The sequence below is a fragment of the Bos taurus genome, chromosome 2 (assembly GCF_002263795.3).
Source record: "Bos taurus isolate L1 Dominette 01449 registration number 42190680 breed Hereford chromosome 2, ARS-UCD2.0, whole genome shotgun sequence".
In the NCBI taxonomy this organism is placed as follows: domain Eukaryota; kingdom Metazoa; phylum Chordata; class Mammalia; order Artiodactyla; family Bovidae; genus Bos; species Bos taurus.
The window spans coordinates 6,471,397-6,493,332 of NC_037329.1; the positions used below are offsets into that span (position 1 = coordinate 6,471,397).

Consider the following 21,936-nt stretch of genomic DNA (forward strand, 5'->3'; position numbering starts at 1 on the left):
GAAATAGTTCCAGAAAGAATAAAGAGGCTGGACCAAAGCAGAAACGATGCTGCACTGTAGATTTGTCTGTTGGTGAAAGTAAACTCTGATGCTGTAAAGGTTGAATAGGTATTTGGAATGTTAGGTCAATGAATCAGGGTAAATTGCACGTGGTCAACTAGGGCTTCCCTGGTAGCTCAGCTGGTAAAGAATCTGTCTGCAATGTGGGAGACCTGGGTTCGATCCCTGGGTTGGGAAGATCCCCTGCATTAAGGGAAAGGCTAGCCACTCCAGTATTCTGGCCTGGAGAATTTCACTGACCATATAGTCCACGGGATCATAAAGAGTCACACATTACTGAGAGACTTTCACAAGCAGGAGATAGCAAGAGTAAACATCGACATTTTAGGAATCAAGACTGCCAGAAGAAATATCAACAACCTCAGATATGCAGATGACACCACCCATACGGCAAAATGTGAAGAGGAACTATCAAGCCTCTTGATGAGGATGACAGAGGAGAGTGAAAAAGCTTAAAAAGTCAATGTTCAAAAAAAACGAAGATCATGGCATCCTGTCCCATCACTTCATGGCAAACATATGGCAAAAAAGTGGAAACAGTGGCCGATTTTATTCTCTTGGGCTCCAAAATCACTGCAGACAGTGACTGCAGCTATGAAATCCAAAGACGCATGTCCCTTGGAAGAAAAGCTATGACAAACCTACTCAGTGTATTAAAAAGAAGTGACATCACATTGCTGACAAAGGTCTACATAGTCAAAGCCATGGCTAGACTCAGGTAGATTATGATAAATTAAGGATGTATAATATACTCCCCAAAGCAAAAAATCTGGCAAAGCCAATAAAGAAATTTAAAATTAAATATGAAATTATATTCACGTAACCCTAAAGAGTCTGTGTCTCTCCCAAAACAAGGAGGAACAGAGAAACAAAACTGAGAAGGAACAGGAAAACTGGTAGACCAAAACAAAACTGTATCAATTACTACATTACACAGACTATTGTATTTGAATGTCATAGACCATCAGACAGAATTTGAAAAGCAAAATTCAGAGATGCAAAGGTGTGGCCAACAAAGTAGAGTAGGAAGATCCTGAGCTTATCTCCTCCCATACATGGGTGCTAAGTCACTTTAGTCACGTCTGATTGTTTGTCACCCTATGGACTGTAGCCCACCAGGCTCCTCTGTCCATGGGATTCTCCAGGCAAGATATACTGGAGTGGGTTGCCATGCCCTCCTCCAGAAGATCACCTGCCATAGGCACAACAAAATTACAAGTATAGTCCATGGGGTTGCAAAGAGTCAGACACAACTGAGTGACAAATACACACACACACACACACACAGAAACACACAGTAATTATCAATTAGAATGAACTAAAGACCACCAGAGATTTTCTACAACTAAAGACAGAAACCTGTATGCAGCTCAGGAAGCAACAGTTAGAACTGGACATGGAACAACAGACTGGTTCCAAATGGGAAAAGGAGTACGTCAAGGCTATATATTGTCACCCTGCTTATTTAACTTCTATGCAGAGTATATCATGAGAAACGCTGGGCTGGAAGAAGCACAAGCTGGAATCAAGACTGCCGGGAGAAATCTCAATAACCTCATATATGCAGATGACCCACCTTTATGGTAGAAAGTGAAGAGGAACTAAAAAGCCTCTTGATGAAAGTTAAAGTGGAGAGTGAAAAAGTTGGCTTAAAGCTCCACATTCAGAAAACGAAGATCATGGCATCTGGTCCCATCACTTCATGGGAAATAGATGGGGAAACAGTGGAAACAGTGTCAGACTTATTTTTGGGGGCTCCAAAATCACTGCAGATGGTGACTGCAGTCATGAAATTAAAAGGCGCTTACACCTTGGAAGGAAAGTTATGACCAACCTAGGTAGCATATTAAAAAGCAGAGATATTACTTTGCCAACAAAGGTCCATCTAGTCAAGGCTATGGTTTTTCCAGTGGTCATGTATGGATGTGAGAGTTGGACTGTGAAGAAAGCTGAGCACCGAAGAGTTGATGCTTTTGAACTGCAGTGCTAGAGAAGACTCTTGAGAGTCCCTTGGACTGCAAGGAGATCCAACCAGTCCATCCTAAAGGAGACCAGTCCTGGGTGTTCACTGGAAGGACAGAAGGACTGATGCTGAAGCTGAAACTCCAATACTTTGGCCACCTCATGCAAAGAGTTGACATTGGAAAAGACCCTGATGCTGGGAGGGATTGGGGGCAGGAGAAGGGGACGACAGAGGATGAGATGGCTGGATGGCATCACCGACTCGATGGATGTGAGTCTGAGTGAACTCCGGGAGTTGGTGATGGACAGGGAGGCCTGGTGTCCTGTGATTCATGGGGTCGCAAAGCGTCGGACATGACTGAGCAACTGAAATGAACTGAACTGAACCAACTATCTTGACTTAATTGTCACTTTAGCACACTACATCTAACTATAGAATTCAGATTCATTTTAGATGTCCATTCTTCAAGATATGCTGCTGGGCTTGATTCTCAATAAATTTCAGAAGACTTAAATCTAACAGCATTTTACCTGTCCATGGTAAAATTAATTAGAAATTAGTGGGCTTCCCAGGTGGCACAGTGGTAACAAATCTGCCTGCCAATGTAGGAGACAAAAAAGACGCGGGTTCAACTCCTGGGTGGGAAGATCCCCTTAGGTAGGAAATGGCAACTCACTCCAGTACTCTTGCCTGGAAAATCCCACAGATGGACGAGCCTGACAGGCTACCGTCCAAGAGGTCACAGAGAGTAAGACATGACTAAGCACTCAGCACACGCAGCACAGCAATACGATATTTAGAAAAACTCGAAGTATTTGGAAACTAAACAACACAACTTAATTCATAATATCCAGAATCTGGAAAGAAAACAATTTTCATCAGTGGAGACTGAGAAAACAAATTGTGGTACACTTACACAACTAAGTACTATTTATGGATTAAAAAGAATAAAGTATATGGATACATTCAACAAACCTGAATGAAAACCTCAAAAACATTTTCTTGGGGGAAGCTGGACACAAAGGAGTACGTATCATTATGATTTTATATATAAGAAGTTCAAGTACTGGCAAAACCAAACTAATGTGACGGAAATAAAAAGAGTGGCTCCAAGTGGTGACTGGCTTGTAGGTGACATTAAAGAACCTTCTGGGCTGAAGGAGATGTTCTGTATTTTGTTTGTGGTGGTGGTTTCAGCAGTGTGCACACGTGAAAACACAATGAACTATCTACATACAGTTCAGATCTATGCACTTCACAGCAGCTAAATTTTACCCAGTTTTAAAAACCATTTAAGGTACAGGAAACTAAAAAGGAAAAAAAAAAAGAAAGAATTAAATAGAACAGTAAGGAGTCAATTTCAGATCTGAAGAATTCCTTAAATATGTGGTGTAACATCAACATAGAAGAAATGATGCTCTGAGGACAACAAAACTTACATACATTTAGTAATTATATTGTTGTTTAGTCACTAAGTCATGTCCTACTCTTGCAACCCCACGGACTAGCCCGCCAGGCTCCTCTGAACACAGGATTTCTCAGGCAACAGTGGAGTGGGTTGCCATTTCCTTCTCCTGGGGCTCTTCCCGGCCCAGGAATCAAAGCCACTTCTCCAGCATTGTGCAGGACGATTCTTTACCAATGAGCCACTATGGAAGCCCTAGTAATTATATACTAATAAGATCAGGGTCAGTCTAATAGTAACGCTCAAAATAAACATTCTATGATTAAATTTATAAATTTATAATTTAGTTTTATAGCTAAATGTTAATTTCTTCAGTTACTATTTCTCATTTTAGAATTAGCAATAAAAAAATAAGTTCAAATAAACTGAACACAAAGGTCAATTTGGACCTTTTAAAATTATACTGTTAAAAACTAAAAAGCCTCTTGATGAAGGTGAAAGAGGAGAGTGAAAAAGTTGGCTTAAAACTCAACATTCAGAAAACAAAGATCATGGCATCTGGTCCCATCGCTTTATGGCAAATAGATGGGGAAACAGTGTCAGACTTTATTTTTTTGGGCTCCAAAATCATGGCAGATGGTGACTGCAGCCATGAAGTTAAAAGACGCTTACTCCTTGGAAGAAAAGTTATGACCAACCTAGATAGCATATTGAAAAGCAGAGACATTACTTTGCCAACAAAGGTCCGCCTAGTCAAGGCTATGGTTTCTCCAGTGGTCATGTATGGATGTGAGAGTTGGACTGTGAAGAAAGCTGAGTGCCGAAGAATTGATGCTTTTGAACTGTGGTGTTGGAGAACTCTTGAGAGTCCCTTGGACTGCAAGGAGATCCAACCAGTCCATTCTGAAGGAGATCAGCCCTGGGACTTCTTTGGAAGGAATGATGCTAAAGCTGAAACTCCAGTACTTTGGCCACCTCACGCGAAGAGTTGACTCACTGGAAAAGACTCTGACGCTGGGAGGGATTGGGGCAGGAGGAGAAGGGGATCACAGAGGATGAGATGGCTGGATGGCATGACTGACTTGATGGATGTGAGTCTGAGTGAGCTCGGGGAGTTGGTGATAGACAGGGAGGCCTGGCATGCTGCAATTCATGGGGTGGCAAAAAGTCAGACACGACTTAGCGACTGAACTGAACTGACTGAAATGAAAAAGTTAAAAGGTCTTTTGTATTTTGATTAATAATAACAGGGATAAAATTAACTTCTAGCGCCAAAAACAGTCTTGTATAGTGGTTATGCTGCTGCTGCTGCTAAGTTGCTTCAGTCGTGTCCGACTCTGTGCGACCCCATAGACGGCAGCCCACCAGGCTCCGCGTCCCTGGGATTCTCCAGGCAACAACACTGGAGTGGGCTGCCATTGTCTTCTCCGGTTATATCATCCCTTTTCTACTGGTCTCACTCTCAAGAGCTTACAATTCTCCATACTTAGGCTGAGTTTGGGCAATAGTGTTTTTAGAGAGCTCCATGGGTGATTCTGATACAAATCTAGAACTAAAAACTACTATCTGTATTCAGCAAATTGTACTGGCTAAGAGCAGAGACCTTAGAGACAGACTGCCTGGCCTGTCTTCGCATTTAGCAGCTCTACACAATGAATTAACTTTCCTGTATTTCAGTAGGCTCATCTGTAATATCTAGATAATATACATCTTAAATACTTTATAACTTTGATGTGAGGAATAAAATGAGTTAAAATGTTTTAGGTAATTAGAATAGTTCCTGGAACCTAGTGAAATGAAGTGAAGTGAATTCACTCATTCATGTCTGACTCTTTGCGACCCCATGGACTGTAGCCTACAGGCTCCTCCATCCATGGGATTTTCCAGGCAGGAGTAGTGGAGTGGGGTGCCATTTCCTTCTCCAGGGGATCTTCCCAACCCAGGGACAGAACCCAGGTCTCCCGCATTGCAGGCAGAGGCTTTTTCGTCTGAACCACCAGGGAAGCCTATCATTTACTGGAACCTAGTAAATGATAGTAAATATATGGTATCATTATTTTCTATCAAGAAACACCTATCTTATAATGAATGGGGCACATAGTTGATTAAAGATTGGTAATTATTTAACCAACCTTGCTAAAAAGATTTTAAAATGAATTTTTAAATGCAGACTAGAGAATGTAATTCTGAGCTTTATAAACTCTTAAAAAACTGGTTGAGTTATATTGTAGGTAATATACATACATTTTAAAGGAGAAATTTGAATAGGTATGTATTAGAAAATAAAAATACTACTATTGGGAGAATGGTATTAAATGTAGAAAGTGAGACTAAAACACAAGAGACATGCACATTGTGTAGCTTGTACTCAGTACGTATTTGTTGAATAAATAAATACTAGCTGAATAAGAATGTAAAAAAAAAGACTCTATTTCACTGTAAACTAGGTAAAGGAAAAATGCTTCTTGTAGTTGCTGCCTAGGCAGGCCATGCTCATAATTAACGTTATTTTCTTCCATCTCCACTTAGAATCTCAAAGTCTAAGTTATAATGCATAAAGTTTTCAATACAGTTTGCCTTCAATTAGTACTATAAATAAGTATTTTTAGCTTTGGGACAAATTCAAAATTTTCTCCCACAATGGAGTGAGTTCAAGATGAAGGTTACCATTTGTAAATAACTATAATGTGCAACTTTTCACACATGATACTAATCTTTTGATTTATTCAAGAAGTCAATTTAATTAGTTCCTTGGGAAATATAAAAGTTATGTCCAAAGGAATATTAAGTAAATATTAAGTAAAAAGAGACGTTATCTTTGACTTTATGTCATTAAGGGATTTAGTAACTTAAATGAAAAATACTAATTCTGATTTATCACTAACCAACTCAAGTGACTCTATCTCAAGATTACATGTAATTACAAAGTTTATTTACCATTTTCAGTATTATCCCAATTACAGTATTATTTTTAGTTATTCTAAGTAGAAATATATTCATGGCTACTACAAACAAAAGTTCAAGTCAACTGACGGAGATACTAGTAGGAGGACAAAGTGTTTTCTAATCCACAAGAGGAAAAGAGATGAAAGCAAGGTGGGGTGGGGTGGGGGAGAGGAATCCAGAAAGGAAAAAATTGTAGGAACCTTCTACTGTAAATTTTAAATGTAGGAACCTTCTACTGTATCCTAAGCTGTTGGTAGAAAACCCTGATCCTAGGTCTTATTTAAAACTCTTCGAACCTTCCATGATCTGACTGGATCCCATGATCTGTTTTTGGTAACTGTTCCCTTCTCCAGGGGATCTTCCCAACCCAGGGATTGAACCCAAGTCTCCTGCATTGCAGATGCAGTAAAAAACTGGCTGAGCCACCAGGGAAGCCCATCTTTACTACACTCCCCCATAATACACTCCTGTCATAAAGGGCATCTTTCCATTCCTCAGTAACACTGTCTTCCTTCTAGCTTCTGGGCGTTCTTATGTGCTGTTCCTACTAAACAGAAAATTCTCTACACCATCCTGATCAATTTCTATTCAGGAAGTATCTCCTGTCCTATAGATATGATTAAGCCTAACTGCTAAGTGTTTTCATAACTCGTTTCTTTAAGATTGTACTTTTATTAGTGAAAGTATTGTTTTATTTGTCATTTATCACTGTATCTGAAATGATTAGCTAGAGTACACTGGCCTTGTACACAGAATATTCTCAGTATTTCCTGAAAGTGAAGTTGCTCAGTTGTGTCCGACTCTGCGACCCATGGACTGTAGCCTACCACGCTCCTCCATCCATGGGATTTTCCAGGCTAGAGACCTGGCGTGGGCTGCCATTTCCTTCTCCAGGGGATATTCCCAATCCAGGGACTGAACCAGGGTCTCCTGCATTGTAGACAGACGCTGTACCGTCTGAGCCACCAGGGACACCTAAGTATTTCCTAATTGAAAGAAATAAGGAAAGAAAAGACAGGAGAGGAAAGGAAAGGAAAGGAAGAAAGAAAAAAGGGAGGAAGGAGGATGGGGAAAAAAACTGGAAACAAGAGAAACAAGAAAAGAAAAGGAAGAATAGATGGAAGGACTGATTATCTGTAGGAGACTGCTCTCATATTCCTTAGCACTCCTTGTAGAACTTAAGACCATGGAAAAGAATTCTAAGATAGATAAAGATTAGAAGAGAAATGGTAGTTAATGCAATTCTTGAATGTTAAACATTTTTGCTCTACCTTTTCACTAATCATGATTTTCAACCTGGTCTGCCATGATCATCAGATTCTGGCTCTGGAAGATTCTAATAGAGCTTAGACATGTAGTAAGCTCTCTGATCCCAAGAAACCTAAATTTTCTCCACAGGTTTCTATTTCTGACCTCCAAATTAAATTTAATCTTGAATAAGCAAATGAAAAATAATGTCAATCACAAGAGAGAAATCTTCTTTTCACAGATTAAAAACTCTGATTAATATCATGAACATTATTTACTATGTGCCAGTCATTTATCTTATAACAAACACATAATATATCTTATTTAATCCTCACAACAACCCAAAAGATACTGTGCACACATTTTTACATAATGCTAGAAAAGAGAGGAACTGAGGTTTGAACCCAGGTGTAGCTTCAGAGGTCTTCAACAATGCTCTTCTGTTTACCTTATGGCAATAAGAAAGAGAAAACTTTGAATTCCAGAATACTGCCTGATCATTTTTAGATGAGGTCTATTAACGATAACCCTTGTATCTTAAAACCTTGGGCCTGCAAGGAGAAACAACGCTGAGACTGGGGTAATAACTGCTGTTTTGAGGTTGAAAGGGAATAGCTACCTTGAGCTGCTGCACTGTACCTACTTCCATGAGAACTGGGAACATCTATGCTTTTTTTCCCCTATTCTTAGACAACTCTCAATTCATCACTTCCTGATCAATGTCATTTAATTTTTATGGGCTTGCTGTATTAAAACTTAAATGCTCTCATCTTTAAACTGAATGTGTCATTTAGGTAAAACTAAAAATCATCATCATCATCATCATCATAGTGTACGACCTTCATTTGCATCTTGACTTAACTTTTAAAATTTGACACTTATGAAATAATTAGAAATTTGAACACTGAAGATTAAGAAATTCATGTTTTAGAAAGTGATGACAATTGTATTATGCCTCTACTTAAGAGTATCTTAAGCAGCAAGGACCTACTGTATAGCACATGAAACTCTACACAATGTTATGTGGCAGCCTGGATGGGAGGGGAGTCTGGGAGAGAAGGGATACATGTGTATATATGGCTGAATTGCTTTGCTGTTCACCTGAAACTATCATTGTTCACTAACTGGCTATATCTTCATACAGAATAAAAGCTTAAATAAATTAATTAAAAGAATACGTTTATCTTTTATAGATACACATTAATATATATATATCATACATAAATATGTTGAAAGAAAAAAACACAACCACCATCCCCACTAAACAAAAAGAAAAATGTAGAAGTTAACTTATAAAGGTTTTGCCAATTGGTGTTAATAGTGATCTTTATTACTTTAATATTGATAGTGTTTTTACAAGACTGAATAAGCTAATAAAAAAAGAAAAACAATTCGTCAAGTACCCATGTAGTTTATCACCAAATATAAACTGCAGATGACCAGTTACACTTAAAAGTTTTTCCAGATGTCTGACATAGTATTTGAGATGCCTCAGGTAATAATATATGATTGGAACTATAATTGCACTCTTTCATTTTCTGGTGAGCTAAATCACTCAAAACATAATATCCTGTGATTATAGCAAGTGCCTTCAGTCAACTGGAAACAACCATCATATTTTTTTGGATTTATTCAGGTAATTTGAATTTATTATTGGGTTATTTTTATTTACTGTTAATAGGGTATTATCAGATACTGACTTAAACTTATGCAGGGAGAAAGTGTTTCTTAACATTACTTCTATTTTCTAATAGATTAGTCCAGTATTAGGGCTAGGAGTTAGTTGTTTATTATTGGGATTGGTGTCATTTTTATTGTTGAGCTTTAACGCTTTCTTAATTGGTGGCTGTTTTTAGGCCTACTATGGTGTTGTTGGATCTTACTCTCTAGTTAAGGTTGTATTCGTTTCTAAAAGGCTGTACCTTTTTAGATTAACTTTTAAAGATACAGTAGGATCTATTTGGATTTTTGGTATCTTTAAAGCTGAACATCTAAAAATAGCAAATAATATGTAGTTTTTAAAGAAGAGATCAAACCATCTATTTTACCTACTCCTCCAAACCCACCATAGTTTATAAGCTGCCAAAAAACAAAAGATTTTAGAAGAAAGTCTTTTGAGTTATACTGAAGAGTATAAGGAAGAGTATTAAAATCACTGAATTAAATCTGCAACGTTATACTTTTTGTATTGTTACATGTTTTAAAGAACAATTTAAAAAGGGAATATTCAAGATCTTAAAAAAGAAACCCGGTTCTAATAGAAAAGTTTAAAAAAGTCCTATAATAGGAAGATTAGTATAAAAAAGAAATAGAAGAAAATGGTAGTCTTAAGAATGTAAAACTTTTAATTACAAACTTAAACCAGAAAGTAGTTTTATACCAAAATAAAAAACAAGCAAAAAGAAAAAAAAGAAAGTAAAAATCTCTAAATTAACCCCCAAAAAAGTGATGTCAAAAAAGTACTCTAGGACAAGCCACAAGGTATTTTCCATTCTGCTTTTCCATAAATAAGAAGAAAAAGAAGCTTTTTCAACCCAGTGAGTCATATAGAATGGAAATATCTGAGCATTCAGGTCACATGAAAGCTCTGGAAACTTACTTCAGTTTTTCCTCTTCACTCAATGTCTTCCACAGTTCTTCAATTTGTACTGTTGCATCTTCCAAACTGGTCTTGGAATTTTCTGTGAGAAACTGAGCACGATGATCTTGAACAAAAAGGGCGCTTGCTGACATGGGTTTCTTGATTACTCGATTGCTAATTAAATCATAAGCTGTAAGCTGTCCAGATTTGTTATCTACCACATTTGAATTTTTGTCACAGGAACTTTCACAGAGATTCTTTTGTTCAGGACTTGTATTATTATTATTACTATTTACATTACTCACTAAACTTTTTTGAGGCACTAAAATTTTCACAGGTTCAATGTTTTCTCCTCTAGAATTAAGTATATTTCCTTTGCTCCAGTCATCTACACAAATTTCCGCAGACTTCTCAGGAACTGCTGCTTCTTCATTTTCTCCACTCTCATCTCTGTGGCCTTTATTGCCATTTTCTGATTGGGCTTGCCCAACAGAATCCACAGACCAAGTTTCACCATTCTTCTCTTGGGTGTCCTCACACGATGACTTATTCTCTGGGATTTCTTTAAATGCATTTCCATCATTCTTATCAATGCTAGAATTTTCACTATTAAAATAATCATCATAATGGTCACCAATATGTACCTGATGATTTAAACAATAATTAGTGTTTTCCCCAGATGTATCATTACGCACATCATTTTGGAAAGGAATGGCTGAAGTATCAACATTTGGATAATTATTTCCAGATGTTTCCATCTTAGTAAGAAGCACATCTGTTTCTGTTGTTTTACTAACAACCATGTCAGCTGAGGAAACATCTGTTTTATTACTTTCGTAAGAATTTGTACTAGGTAGTGATCCGTAACGAGTCGTCATCAGATTTTCAAGAGCGATTAAAACAGATTCCTAAAAATACAAATTAACAAGTATTAGGGGAAATTATGAGACTAACATTAAAAACATCTATACAGAAAAGTAAATCTTTTTCATATGAAAACAGCTAGGATTGCATAAGTTTATAAATAATACAAAAAATTATCTGAAAAAGGTTACCTTATTCTGTAACAATACTTGACTTTTATCAGGTGTTAAATTCACATCTACATCAGCTGTTGGAACGTCAATTTTCAGAAAGAAAATGGGATACAAACGAGTAGATTCCTTTAGACATTTCAGATTGTAATAATGTCGGATTAGCTAGAAATACATGTAATGAAGACAAAAAATGACAGAAATATACTAAAGTATTATTATTCTTTAAAGTATTTATAAAGATAGCATTATTTAAGTAATATTATCCTTAAAATACCACCAGAAGAAGCACATTCAACTGAGAAACTGAGTGGATGTAACTGCTTATTAGGAAAAGTAGTATCTAAATACTAAAGCTCATTTAGAAGCTTTGAATTTACGTAACACGAAGTGCAAGCATGCATCCAGTGCAACTGACTTCATGGAAAAGATCACAGTGTCATGGGTGTTTTCAAAGTCCTGAGTTCAAATTCAAATTCTGTTACTTCCCGGCTATGTGGTCTAAGGTAGTCACTAACATTCAGTTTCTTCACTATGAAAGTAAAAGTGAAAGTCACTCAGTCATGTCTGACTCTTTGCAAACCCTAGGACTATACAGTCCATGGAATTCTCTAGGCCAGAATACTGGAGTGGGTGGCCTTTCCCTTCTCCAGGGGATCTTCCCAACCCAGGGATCGAACCCAGGTTTCCCGCATAGCAGGTGGATTCTTTACCAGCTGAGCCACAAGAGAAGACCTTCTTCACTATAAATAAGGATAATAATTCACCACGGAATTGTTGTGAAGAGTCATATGTAAGGTGAAAAGTGAAAGTGAAGTGTTAGTTGTTCAGTTGTTTCTGACTCTTTGTAGCCTGCCAGGCTCCTCTGTCCATGGAATTCTCCAGGCAAGAATACTGGAGTGGGTAACCATTCCCTACTACAGGGGATCTTCCTAATCCAGGGATTGAACCCAGGTCTCCTACATTGCAGGCAGATTCTTAATCATCTGAGCCACTAGGGAAGCGCCATACTATAATTTTTCCTTTTCCTTATTTTAGAACAAATTATTACAAATAGTCCTTATAAGAAGCTGACAAATTACTTTTTTCTTAAAAAGATTACCTTCAATATATCTTTTTGGTGTACTGGTCGACTGTTTATAAAGATGAAACTCCTTTCTGGGGTTGAAAGACTTGTGCAAGAGTGGTCTGCATCATGCTTTGGAAGAAATCCACTTAGAAAAATCTACAATTGTAATAAATAATTATAGTATTGATATGCAATGTCAACAGTAAACATGAGTCCATGGATCTGGTTATATACATTTAAAGGTATAATCAAAATTAACAAATGGATTTTCATTTTAAGGTCTAAACAGCCATAAACTTCTTGATAACCATGTCATGAGCATTAAACTTAAATTACTGAAGCATGTTAAATTGGTGTTCTCAGCTAACTCTCCCTTCTTGCAATTTTAAGGGAAAACTGGCATTCATTAAAGTTTCATGAATACATATCTTATTGTCATAGGACATACAGTATAAATACTGCTGCTCTCTGCTCAACCCTATTTCCTACTATTTTCAAAAAAATTTCTTCCCTTGTAATGTAACTTTCCTCTGGCTGTTCATCCTTTTCTTTTCAGCCACCATTTTCTGTAAAGAAGTAGCTGTTTCTATCTTTATTTTGAGTATGCCATGAAGTCAATCTGACTAGTTTTTCATTACTGAAGGAGAAAAAGATCTCTTACTCTTTGACACATTGCAATGTACTTTATCTTCATTTTTGTTTAGAAAACTATTTCACAAATGTATGAAAAGGAAGAGAGATTTAGTGAACAGAAAGCAAGGAAAATGCTCCTACTTTTAGAGATAATACAAAGAACTGTTAGGAATACAGCAAAGAGCCAGACTGAAATGGTTTAAACTCCAGCTACACTACTAATATGATGTTGATCAAATTATTCAAAATACAGGCCTATAAAATTTCTTATCTGAAACAACTGGAATCAGATGTTTTATTAACCTGTTAAGAAACAGTAATAGTGAGAAATTTTCTGCTTAGGTTTAAAAAAGCAAGAGTGTCAGGGGGTTTGCTATTTTTAGTTAAGTAGAAACCATGAGGCTCCCTACCAACACAGGCTGTAGGCTGCCACCTATGTCTGTGGCTATCCCTACCCTTGGAAATAAGTGTTTAAGGAGATGGATGCATTACCAACTTTAGAACACTAAGTGCGTTACTGTCACAGAGCCAAACTGCGCCAATTAAAAAAAGTTAATACATATAGCAAGATAATCCATTATAAAATGAAACTACTTAATTAACTATAAAACTTCACAACCCTTATAAATGGTTGCATAATTTACCAAGTAATATGAGAGCCTTCTTAAAGCACCTGCTGAGCATCAGGGAGAGCTGTTCACCCTCTGAAAGACTTACTAGGCTTGTTGATGGGGAAAAAAAAAAAAAACAGAATAGGTAAGAATAAAGATTAAAATGAAGAAAACATCAGTAATATTGCTAGTGTTTTTCTTCCACACCATCTTGGTTGGCCACTGAATAAATAGTATTACTTCCAAATACTGAGCTTTAAAAATGGTTTAAGATAGATAACCTTAAGAATGAACACATGGTAAGTTATATGGAAAACTAAAATCAAATGGCAGAGTCTTATAAAATGTTACAAAAAGTGAAAATCAGGCTAGTTTGTGGGGAAAAAAAATCTCTGTAAGAGACTAAATCAGTGCAACAAAATAAAAAATAAGATAGGCCTTATAAGACTCTATACCCAAGTATCACTCAAGTAAAAAGCAAAACGAAAATCAAAGGCAAAATATAAACAAAGAATACTCCCCTGATTGCTCTTCAACTATGAACCCTTCTCTCCCTCCCTTCACTTCCAGCCTTCTATCATCTAGCTTCTACCTCAATGACCAACTCCAATAGACACTTAGCTCTACTGTGTCTACCTGACTCTCTGCAGACCCTGACACCAATGGAATTCTCTCCTTTGGGAAGCATGACACTGTTTCAGCCTTCTCTTTTGGATTTTCTACTTCCTCTCTGAAACTTCCTCTTTAGGGAGATTTTCTCTCCCTTTGCTTACAGCCTATAAGGGAGATAGTCTCCCTCAGTCTCCTCATCAGACCCCTTTTTCTTGCTCTCTATCCCATCTCATTAATTTCATTCCCATCTATACAACACACACCAGTGATGCTAAGATATAGGTGTACAGCCTTTATTTCTTTCATCTCTAAATGCTCAAATTTTTTAATCTTACCACATTCAAAACTTGATAAAATATTTCAGCTAACTTCCATGCTGCTGTCTAATAGCTCCTCTTGTACTCCTTTACCAAAGTAAAGACGTCTGTCCCCTACTCAGTCTGTCAAACTAACAAGTTTCCAAGCAATGCTAATGCTGCTGGTCTTCAGACGAAACTATGACAGGTAGACTCTCTAAAGCAGAACATAGGTAGCACGTCTGAATCTCCTGTCACAAGCTTCCTGGGTTACCAGCATGGGCAACAAGTTCTAGGAAACCACAAGAACCCAGCAAAATTTAGACAGTACCCTTCCTATCCCAAGTCAGCCAAGAGGACCAGTCCAAAACGGCACTAGTGTCTAAACTATTAAACAACTATTAAGGGTGCTCTGAAAAACAGAACCCAAGTCAGATCATGGCTACCTTCTAAGGTAGAGAGAATTCTTAATACATTAATTGAGCACAAGCTCCATCCAAGACACTAATAAAATGATAATTATTAAGAACTCAATATTATACAAGAGAATAGGAGGGGAACTAGTAGCCAAGAGACGGCAACAAATTATAGAAAAGAAAAGAAGTCATAATAATGTACAGTCCATACGAGTTTTCAACTTTTAACATGAATCTTCAAATGAAAGATGGTTACATAAGACACAGGTTCTGAAGCTAGATGACCTGAGAGTGGAGCGGGCACGTCAGAGAGAGAGCAAGCAAGACTGGGAGTGTTAGTGGCCTCATCCAGCGCTACAGGGACTCAAGAGACTCTAGAGCCGACAGGTCGGAAAATAAAGCTGGAAGACATACTCAAGATGGGAAAGGGAAACAAAGGTAAGAGGGCTCAACTCCGTTTCTTTCATTGAGGAAAGCAAAGAGATGAAGATTCTAAACTGAAAATCACTTAAACAACTAATGTAACCATGATACTTAAAATTAAAAACAATAAACAGAAGAGATAAAAACAGGAAGTAGGGCAGGGAAAAGAGATTTAATATGAGCTTATACATCCTTTGTCATTAAAATTTTTAAAGAGACACTTCTTGTTACCTCAACCCGACAAAAAGGACATAATTAAACAGCTTCAGTGGTAAATTAGAATTATTCAAGAACATCTTTGTTGTATACCTGAGATTCTTCACAGTGGTACTGAAAGGATTCCATATTGCCCATAACAGTAGTCCCCAGAACAGACATGAGAGCCATTTTATGATCTGATACTCTAGTTTTCTGCCAAATAATTGCCTAGGGACAAAACGACACAGACAACTTTTAGCACAACTTGGATTTAGTTAACTCAAGTACTTACAAAATATATTTCTGTATTTAGCATTCATTACTAGTTTATATTTTCTGCATCATTTATAAGGTAGCTATAGGCTATAAAGTTTGAGAGAAGCCTGGTTCTGAGTTTCAGTAGCTGTATATCCTGTAGTGTAGAGTCTATTTTAACTTACCTTAACCTTAATTTTGTTTTCTCTATGAGATGACTAAAAATACTTATCTCCCAGAGTGTTAGAAAATGAAAATATACAATGTAGATAAACACACAGGCCAGAGCCTGGCATGAAAAAATTTCATTAAATATTAATTTTCTCCCCCCTTCTAATCCTAAACTTCAGAATATATATTGCAGAGTGCATTTAAATTAAATTGCTACTTCAAGTAAACATTACTGTTTTATTGAGGATGGACATCAATGCTATAAAATTTCTGTAAACAGTTAACCTGGTATAAAAATTTAGGGTAACGCATGCTTTTTAAAATTACCATTTATATACAGAGAACTTTAAAAAAGCTAACTAAACTTGACGGACAGAAAGGCTGAATAATGGACTTGTATTTTTTTCACTATAAGCATGTAGTAGCTTAAGAGAATCATGGCTCAGACAGACAGCACTAAAGTGTGGCTGTGAAGTGCATGTTGTAACATACTGACATTTTTTCAGTTAATGAGGTTCAGTTATAGTCAAATCTCTTGAGAAACTATCAATATATAGACACATTCATTCAACAAATATTCACTTAGAAGTGTTAAATCCTACAGAAAATGTGTCAAGGGCTTAGGAGAAAACATCAACATTCAAGAGTCAGGCAGAGGAAGAGGAAGAGACTGAAAAGCACTGACACAGAGGCAAGAAGAGCCACAGGACAGTATGGTACACTGACCAAAGAGGCTTTTTAGGAAGAAGTAGGGCTTCCCTGGTAGCTCAGTGATAAAGAAACTGCCTGTCAATGCAGGAAATGCAGGTTGATCCCTGCTTCACGAAGATCCCACATGCCGCAGAGCAACAAGCCATGCACTGTGACTAACAAGCCCACGTGCCACAATGAATGAAGCCTGGTGCCCTAGAGCCCGTGCTCCGCAACAGGAGAAGCCACCACAATGAGAACCCATGCGCCAGAACGAGAAAGCAGCCACTGCTCACTGCGAGGAGAGAGACATGGCCACAGGATTTAGCAATCAGCAGTGAAAGCAGTTCTGGGGTAAATGAAGCCAAATTTTAGTTACTGGATAGTGACTGTACGGAAAACATATGAAAGGGACAGCTCTTTTAGGAAGTTTGGCTGTAAAGTGGACAGTAATAACTGGAGGCAGGTGGATCAAGGAAAGCTCTTGATGACACTCGAATAAAAAGCAGTGAGGGAAATGGGTTTACACAAGCAGGCTTGTAGAATCAAACAGAGGGAATTGAAAACGTTCTCCTTTGTTCTTTCTCTCTCCCTCTTTTTTCTTTTTTTGTAATGTAGAAAGGTTATTTGTTACTTGTCACAAAAGGTTATTTGCAAAACGACACTGATTTAAATATCTGATTGTGGAGAAAGTTTAAAAGAGAGACACTCTGACTGGCTAGATCAAAGGATCCTAGCCAAATGAATTCCTTAACATAACCAGGAACCTATGTAGGCAGGAAAAAATACTAACATTATTATACATAATAAAATGAAAGGGGAAACAAATGAATTTATGTTGTTAACTGGCATGTCAGGGGATAGTAGTGAAGGACAAGAAGACAACAGTCCCCGACTCTGCTTCTTGATCTGTATATCTGTAAGCCACTTTTGTTTTTAGAATCTCAAAGACCAATCTCCTTGGGAAAACAGTGTAACAACGGCTCAAGAAGACAAATTACCCAATAATTAGTGTAACAGGAAACCCTTTTATCTATTCTCAGGGTTTTATTAATACTAAGCAAGTAGGAGTTACAATTTATGAAAAATTTACTTAGTAGGCACTAACTACCATCATAGAAACCGTTAATTTTCACAACCATTTCAGGCAGGTATTAGTATTTCATCTTGCAGATGAGGAAACAGGCTCAAAGAGATTTATTCACTCAAAGAATCATGATTTACACCTAACCTTTCTGGCTCCAAACTTTTACTTTGCCAATATCTCTTTCCTCACTAGTCAAAGATAGTAATAAGTTACAGCCAACTCCAGATCCTAATTGGGGATTCTCAAATAGTGTCTTTGACAAATGCATTTTCATGTATGAATATGTGATATGTTATGAAATACCCAGTTTCTTGAGAGTACTAATACATTCTCAAAATTATTTTAAAAATTCATTTAAAGTTAAATAAATAATCTACTGTTAGAAGAAGGACAAGGAGTAAAAGCAGGGTCTCCATATTAAAGAAATCACACCAGAATAACAGAAGTCCAAAAAGATTGGGAGCTACTCTCACAGCATCCTAGACCTTATTATTGATAAGATTATTGGTAATCCTTATACCTAAAGAAAGAAAGAAAGTCACTCAGTCGTGTCCGACTCTTTGCGACCCCATGGACTGTAGCCTACCAGGCTCTTCCATCCATGGGATTTCTAGGCAAGAATACTGGAGTGGGTTGCCATTTCCTTCTCCAGGGGATCTTTCCGACCCAGGGACTGAACCCGGGTCTCCTGCATTGTAGGCAAACGCTTTACCATCTGAGCCACCAGGGAAGTCCACCAGGAATCTCAGTAGAGGCAGATGGCAAATGCCTTTGTTGGTCAGTAGTTAATCCTTATACCTAAGGATTTCTAAATTTCCAATAATTTTTATTTATTAATATTCATACAAATACAGATAGGCAGTTATTTGTCCCAAAGTGCACATTAAAAGGATAGAACTAAAATTTAGGTTTTTTCTGTTGTACATGCCAATTTTTCATTATCTATTGTTTTGAAAGTGATCTGAACTAGAAAAAAAGACTTTAATTAGAAAATTTTTAAAAAGTACATGAAATCAAATGGAAAAATAAGTTGTAAAAAATTAAAAAATTAACATATAGCTTCAATGTGTATATTTTTCAACAAAAAATTATGTCTTGGTAACTACATTAACACTTCAAGAATCTAGACTCTTTAAAATTGGAACTGCTCCAGGAAACACAGGCTGTCATATAAGTATTTTTAATCTTCAATTTCATCATGTAATATATAAATGCTCTGGTTAAATTAAAATTTTTGGAGAAACTTCTAAATTTATTCAGCAAATATTTATTAAACATCTACTTTGTACTGCTGCTGATGCTAAGTCACTCCAGTCGTGTCCGACTCTGTGCGACCCCATAGATGGCAGCCTCCCAGGCTCCCCCGTCCCTGGGATTCTCCAGGCAAGAACACTGGAGTGGGTTGCCATTTCCTTCTCCAGTGCATGAAAGTGAAAAGTGAAAGGGAAGTCGCTCAGTCGTGTTCGACTCTTCGAGACCCCATGGACTGCAGCCTCCCAGGCTCCTCCATCCATGGGATTTTCCAGGCAAGAGTACTGGAGTGGGGTGCCATTGCCTTCTCCGCTACTTTGTACTAGATTCCTGGGAATCCTAAAAGCTGGGAATACAAAGATAGGAGGACAAAGTCCCAGCTTTCAAGGAGCTAAAAATACAAAAGGAGAATGAGGTATTAAAATAATTATAATGCATTGTGAAAACTGCAAATATAAAATATAGTGGGAACATTGTAGATGAAACCTAAGTCTACTTCACAGAGCAGTTGTGTGTGTGGTGAGACCTGAAAGGAGTTTGACACTCACAAGTTATAGGAAGGGCATTTGTGATCGGTAGAAGAGCACAGGCAAAGGCGTGAAAGCATAGAGATATGCCTTGCTGGAGATGAAGCTGGACAGATACCAGATAGACAAGAACAAGATCATCAATGACCTAGTACATCAGGCAAAGAAAGAAGTTTACAGTTTCTTTTATCCACAGTGCAGAATCAATGGACAAACCTAATTGGGAAAAATACCATGATCAGATATGGATGTTAGAAAGAGATCTTTGGACCTTGAGGACTTTCTGCTAAGTGAGATAAGTGAGACAAAAACAAATATTGTGTGATATTACTCATATGCAGCAGTAAGAAACAGACATGGAACAACAGACTAGTTGCAAACTGGGAAAGGAATATGTCAAGGCTGTCTCTTGCCACCCTGTTTATTTAACTTACATACAGAATACATCATGCAAAATGCCAGACTGAATGAAGCACAAGCTGGAATCAAGACTGCAGGAGAAATATTAATAACCTCAGATATGCAGATGACACCCCCCTTACGGAAGAAAGTGAAGAAGAGAACTAAAGAGCCTCTTGATGAAAGTGAAAGAGGAGAGTGAAAAAGTTGGCTTAAAACTCAACATTCAAAAAACTAAGATCATAGCATCCAGTCCCAACACTTCATGGCAAATAGATGGGAAACAATGGAAAACAGCAAGAGACTTTATTTTCTTAGGCTCCAGAATCACTGCAGATGGTAACTGAAGCCATGAAATTAAAAGATGCCTGCTCCTTGGAAGAAAAGCTATGACCAACCTAGATGATACCATATTAAAAAGCAGAGACATTACTTTGCCAACAAAGATCTGTCTAGTCAAAGCTATGGTTTTTCTAGTAGTCATGTATTGATGTGAGAGCTGGACTATAAAGAAAGCTGAATGCCAAAGAATTGTTGCTTTTGAACTGTGGTGTTGGAGAAGACTCTTGAGAGTCCCTTGGACTACAAGGAGATCCAACTAATCAATCCTAAAGGAAATCAGTCCTGAATATTCATTGGAAGGACTGATGCTGAAGCTGAAACTTCAACACTTTGGCCACCTGATGTAAAGAACTGACTCACTGAAAAAGACCCTGATGCTGGGAAAGATTGAAGGCGGGAGGAGAAGGGGACAACAGAGGATGAGATGGTTGGATGGCATCATCAACTCCATGGACATAAGTTTGAGCAATCTCTTGGAGTTGGTGATGGACAGGGGAGCCTGGCGTGGTGCAGTCCATGGGATCACAAAGAGTCGGACACGACTGAGCGACTGAACTGAACTGATCACTCCTATGTACAATCTAATAACAAACTCACAGAAACAAAGTAAAATTGGTAGTTTACAGGGCAGAAGGGTTAGGGGAATAGGACAGATATTATTTAAGAGTACAGACTTGCAATGAGTAGTAAATAAGTCCTAGTGATCTAATAAGTAATAAGTCCTAGTGATTCACAGTACAGTGAATACAGACAACAATTTTGTATTATAACCCTCAAACTTGCTGAGAGACTAATAAACCTAATTACTCCAACCACTAAAAAGACAAATTAATGTGATACACATGCAATTACTGCTACAATGGCAATCATATTATAATATAAATGTATCAAGTCAACATGTTATACACCTTAAATTACACAGTTTTATGTCAAATGTATCTCAATTAGGAAAAAGATCTCTGGCAAGAGTGATTTAGTGAGATCTTAAACTAAAGCAATATGGATTAAAAAACGTGACTGTAATATTTCAACTCAGAGAATCTCAAATGTTACTGAGCACATACAAAATGGATGAGGTTCAGAGTCACAAAATATTCTCATAGGCACTGAAGATGGTGTGTTATTTCTGGCACACTAGATGCAACAGTGCTGCTTTCTCTTCCACTCACAAAAACACAATGGAATGCAAGTCAGTAAAAGTGGTATTTATAAGATTACTTCTCTAATTTTTTAAAAGATAAAACATGTGCAAACTTTAGTATTCTACTAACATTAACACCATGGCTAAGAAATACTGGACCAGGTAACAGAACTAAGCCACAATGCTAAGAGTACAAGACAACAGAGATAGACTGAAGGGCATGAAATAGACTTGATGTGACTTGGCGACTCACTACACATGAAGAGGAAGGAGAATCGGGAATGTGACTGAATCCGTAGTACCTGAAACAGTGTCAAGTACTTAGAAGGGTCCAGTAAACAATTTGCTGAAGGAGTGAGCAAATGAATACATTTTTCTAAAGTAATCCTAATGGCGTTGAAAACTAGCTCTTTGTGCTTAAATATTAAGACTGCTGGTTGTCATAACACTACATGGATCTCTATTATTTTAGGAAAGCCAAAGCAGCCTTTGCTTTTCTTTCTTTTCTTTAAAATAACAGTTTCATTACAATAGAATTGGCACACGATTCAATTTAAGTAAACAATTCAATGGTTTTT

The 21,936-nt window shown here is 37.4% G+C and overlaps 1 protein-coding gene across 4 annotated transcripts in view; it reads right to left on the bottom strand.

Moving 5' to 3' along the window:
• Window positions 1-21,936, bottom strand: part of PMS1 (PMS1 homolog 1, mismatch repair system component) — a 111,928-nt gene that overhangs the window by 11,302 nt on the left and 78,690 nt on the right. For all 4 annotated transcript variants that reach the window (NM_001077981.2, XM_005202204.5, XM_059875038.1 and 1 more), the window contains 4 exon segments: window positions 10,222-11,111; window positions 11,259-11,402; window positions 12,340-12,462; window positions 15,607-15,723. In NM_001077981.2, coding sequence (NP_001071449.1) covers window positions 10,222-11,111; window positions 11,259-11,402; window positions 12,340-12,462; window positions 15,607-15,723 — 1,274 coding nt within the window.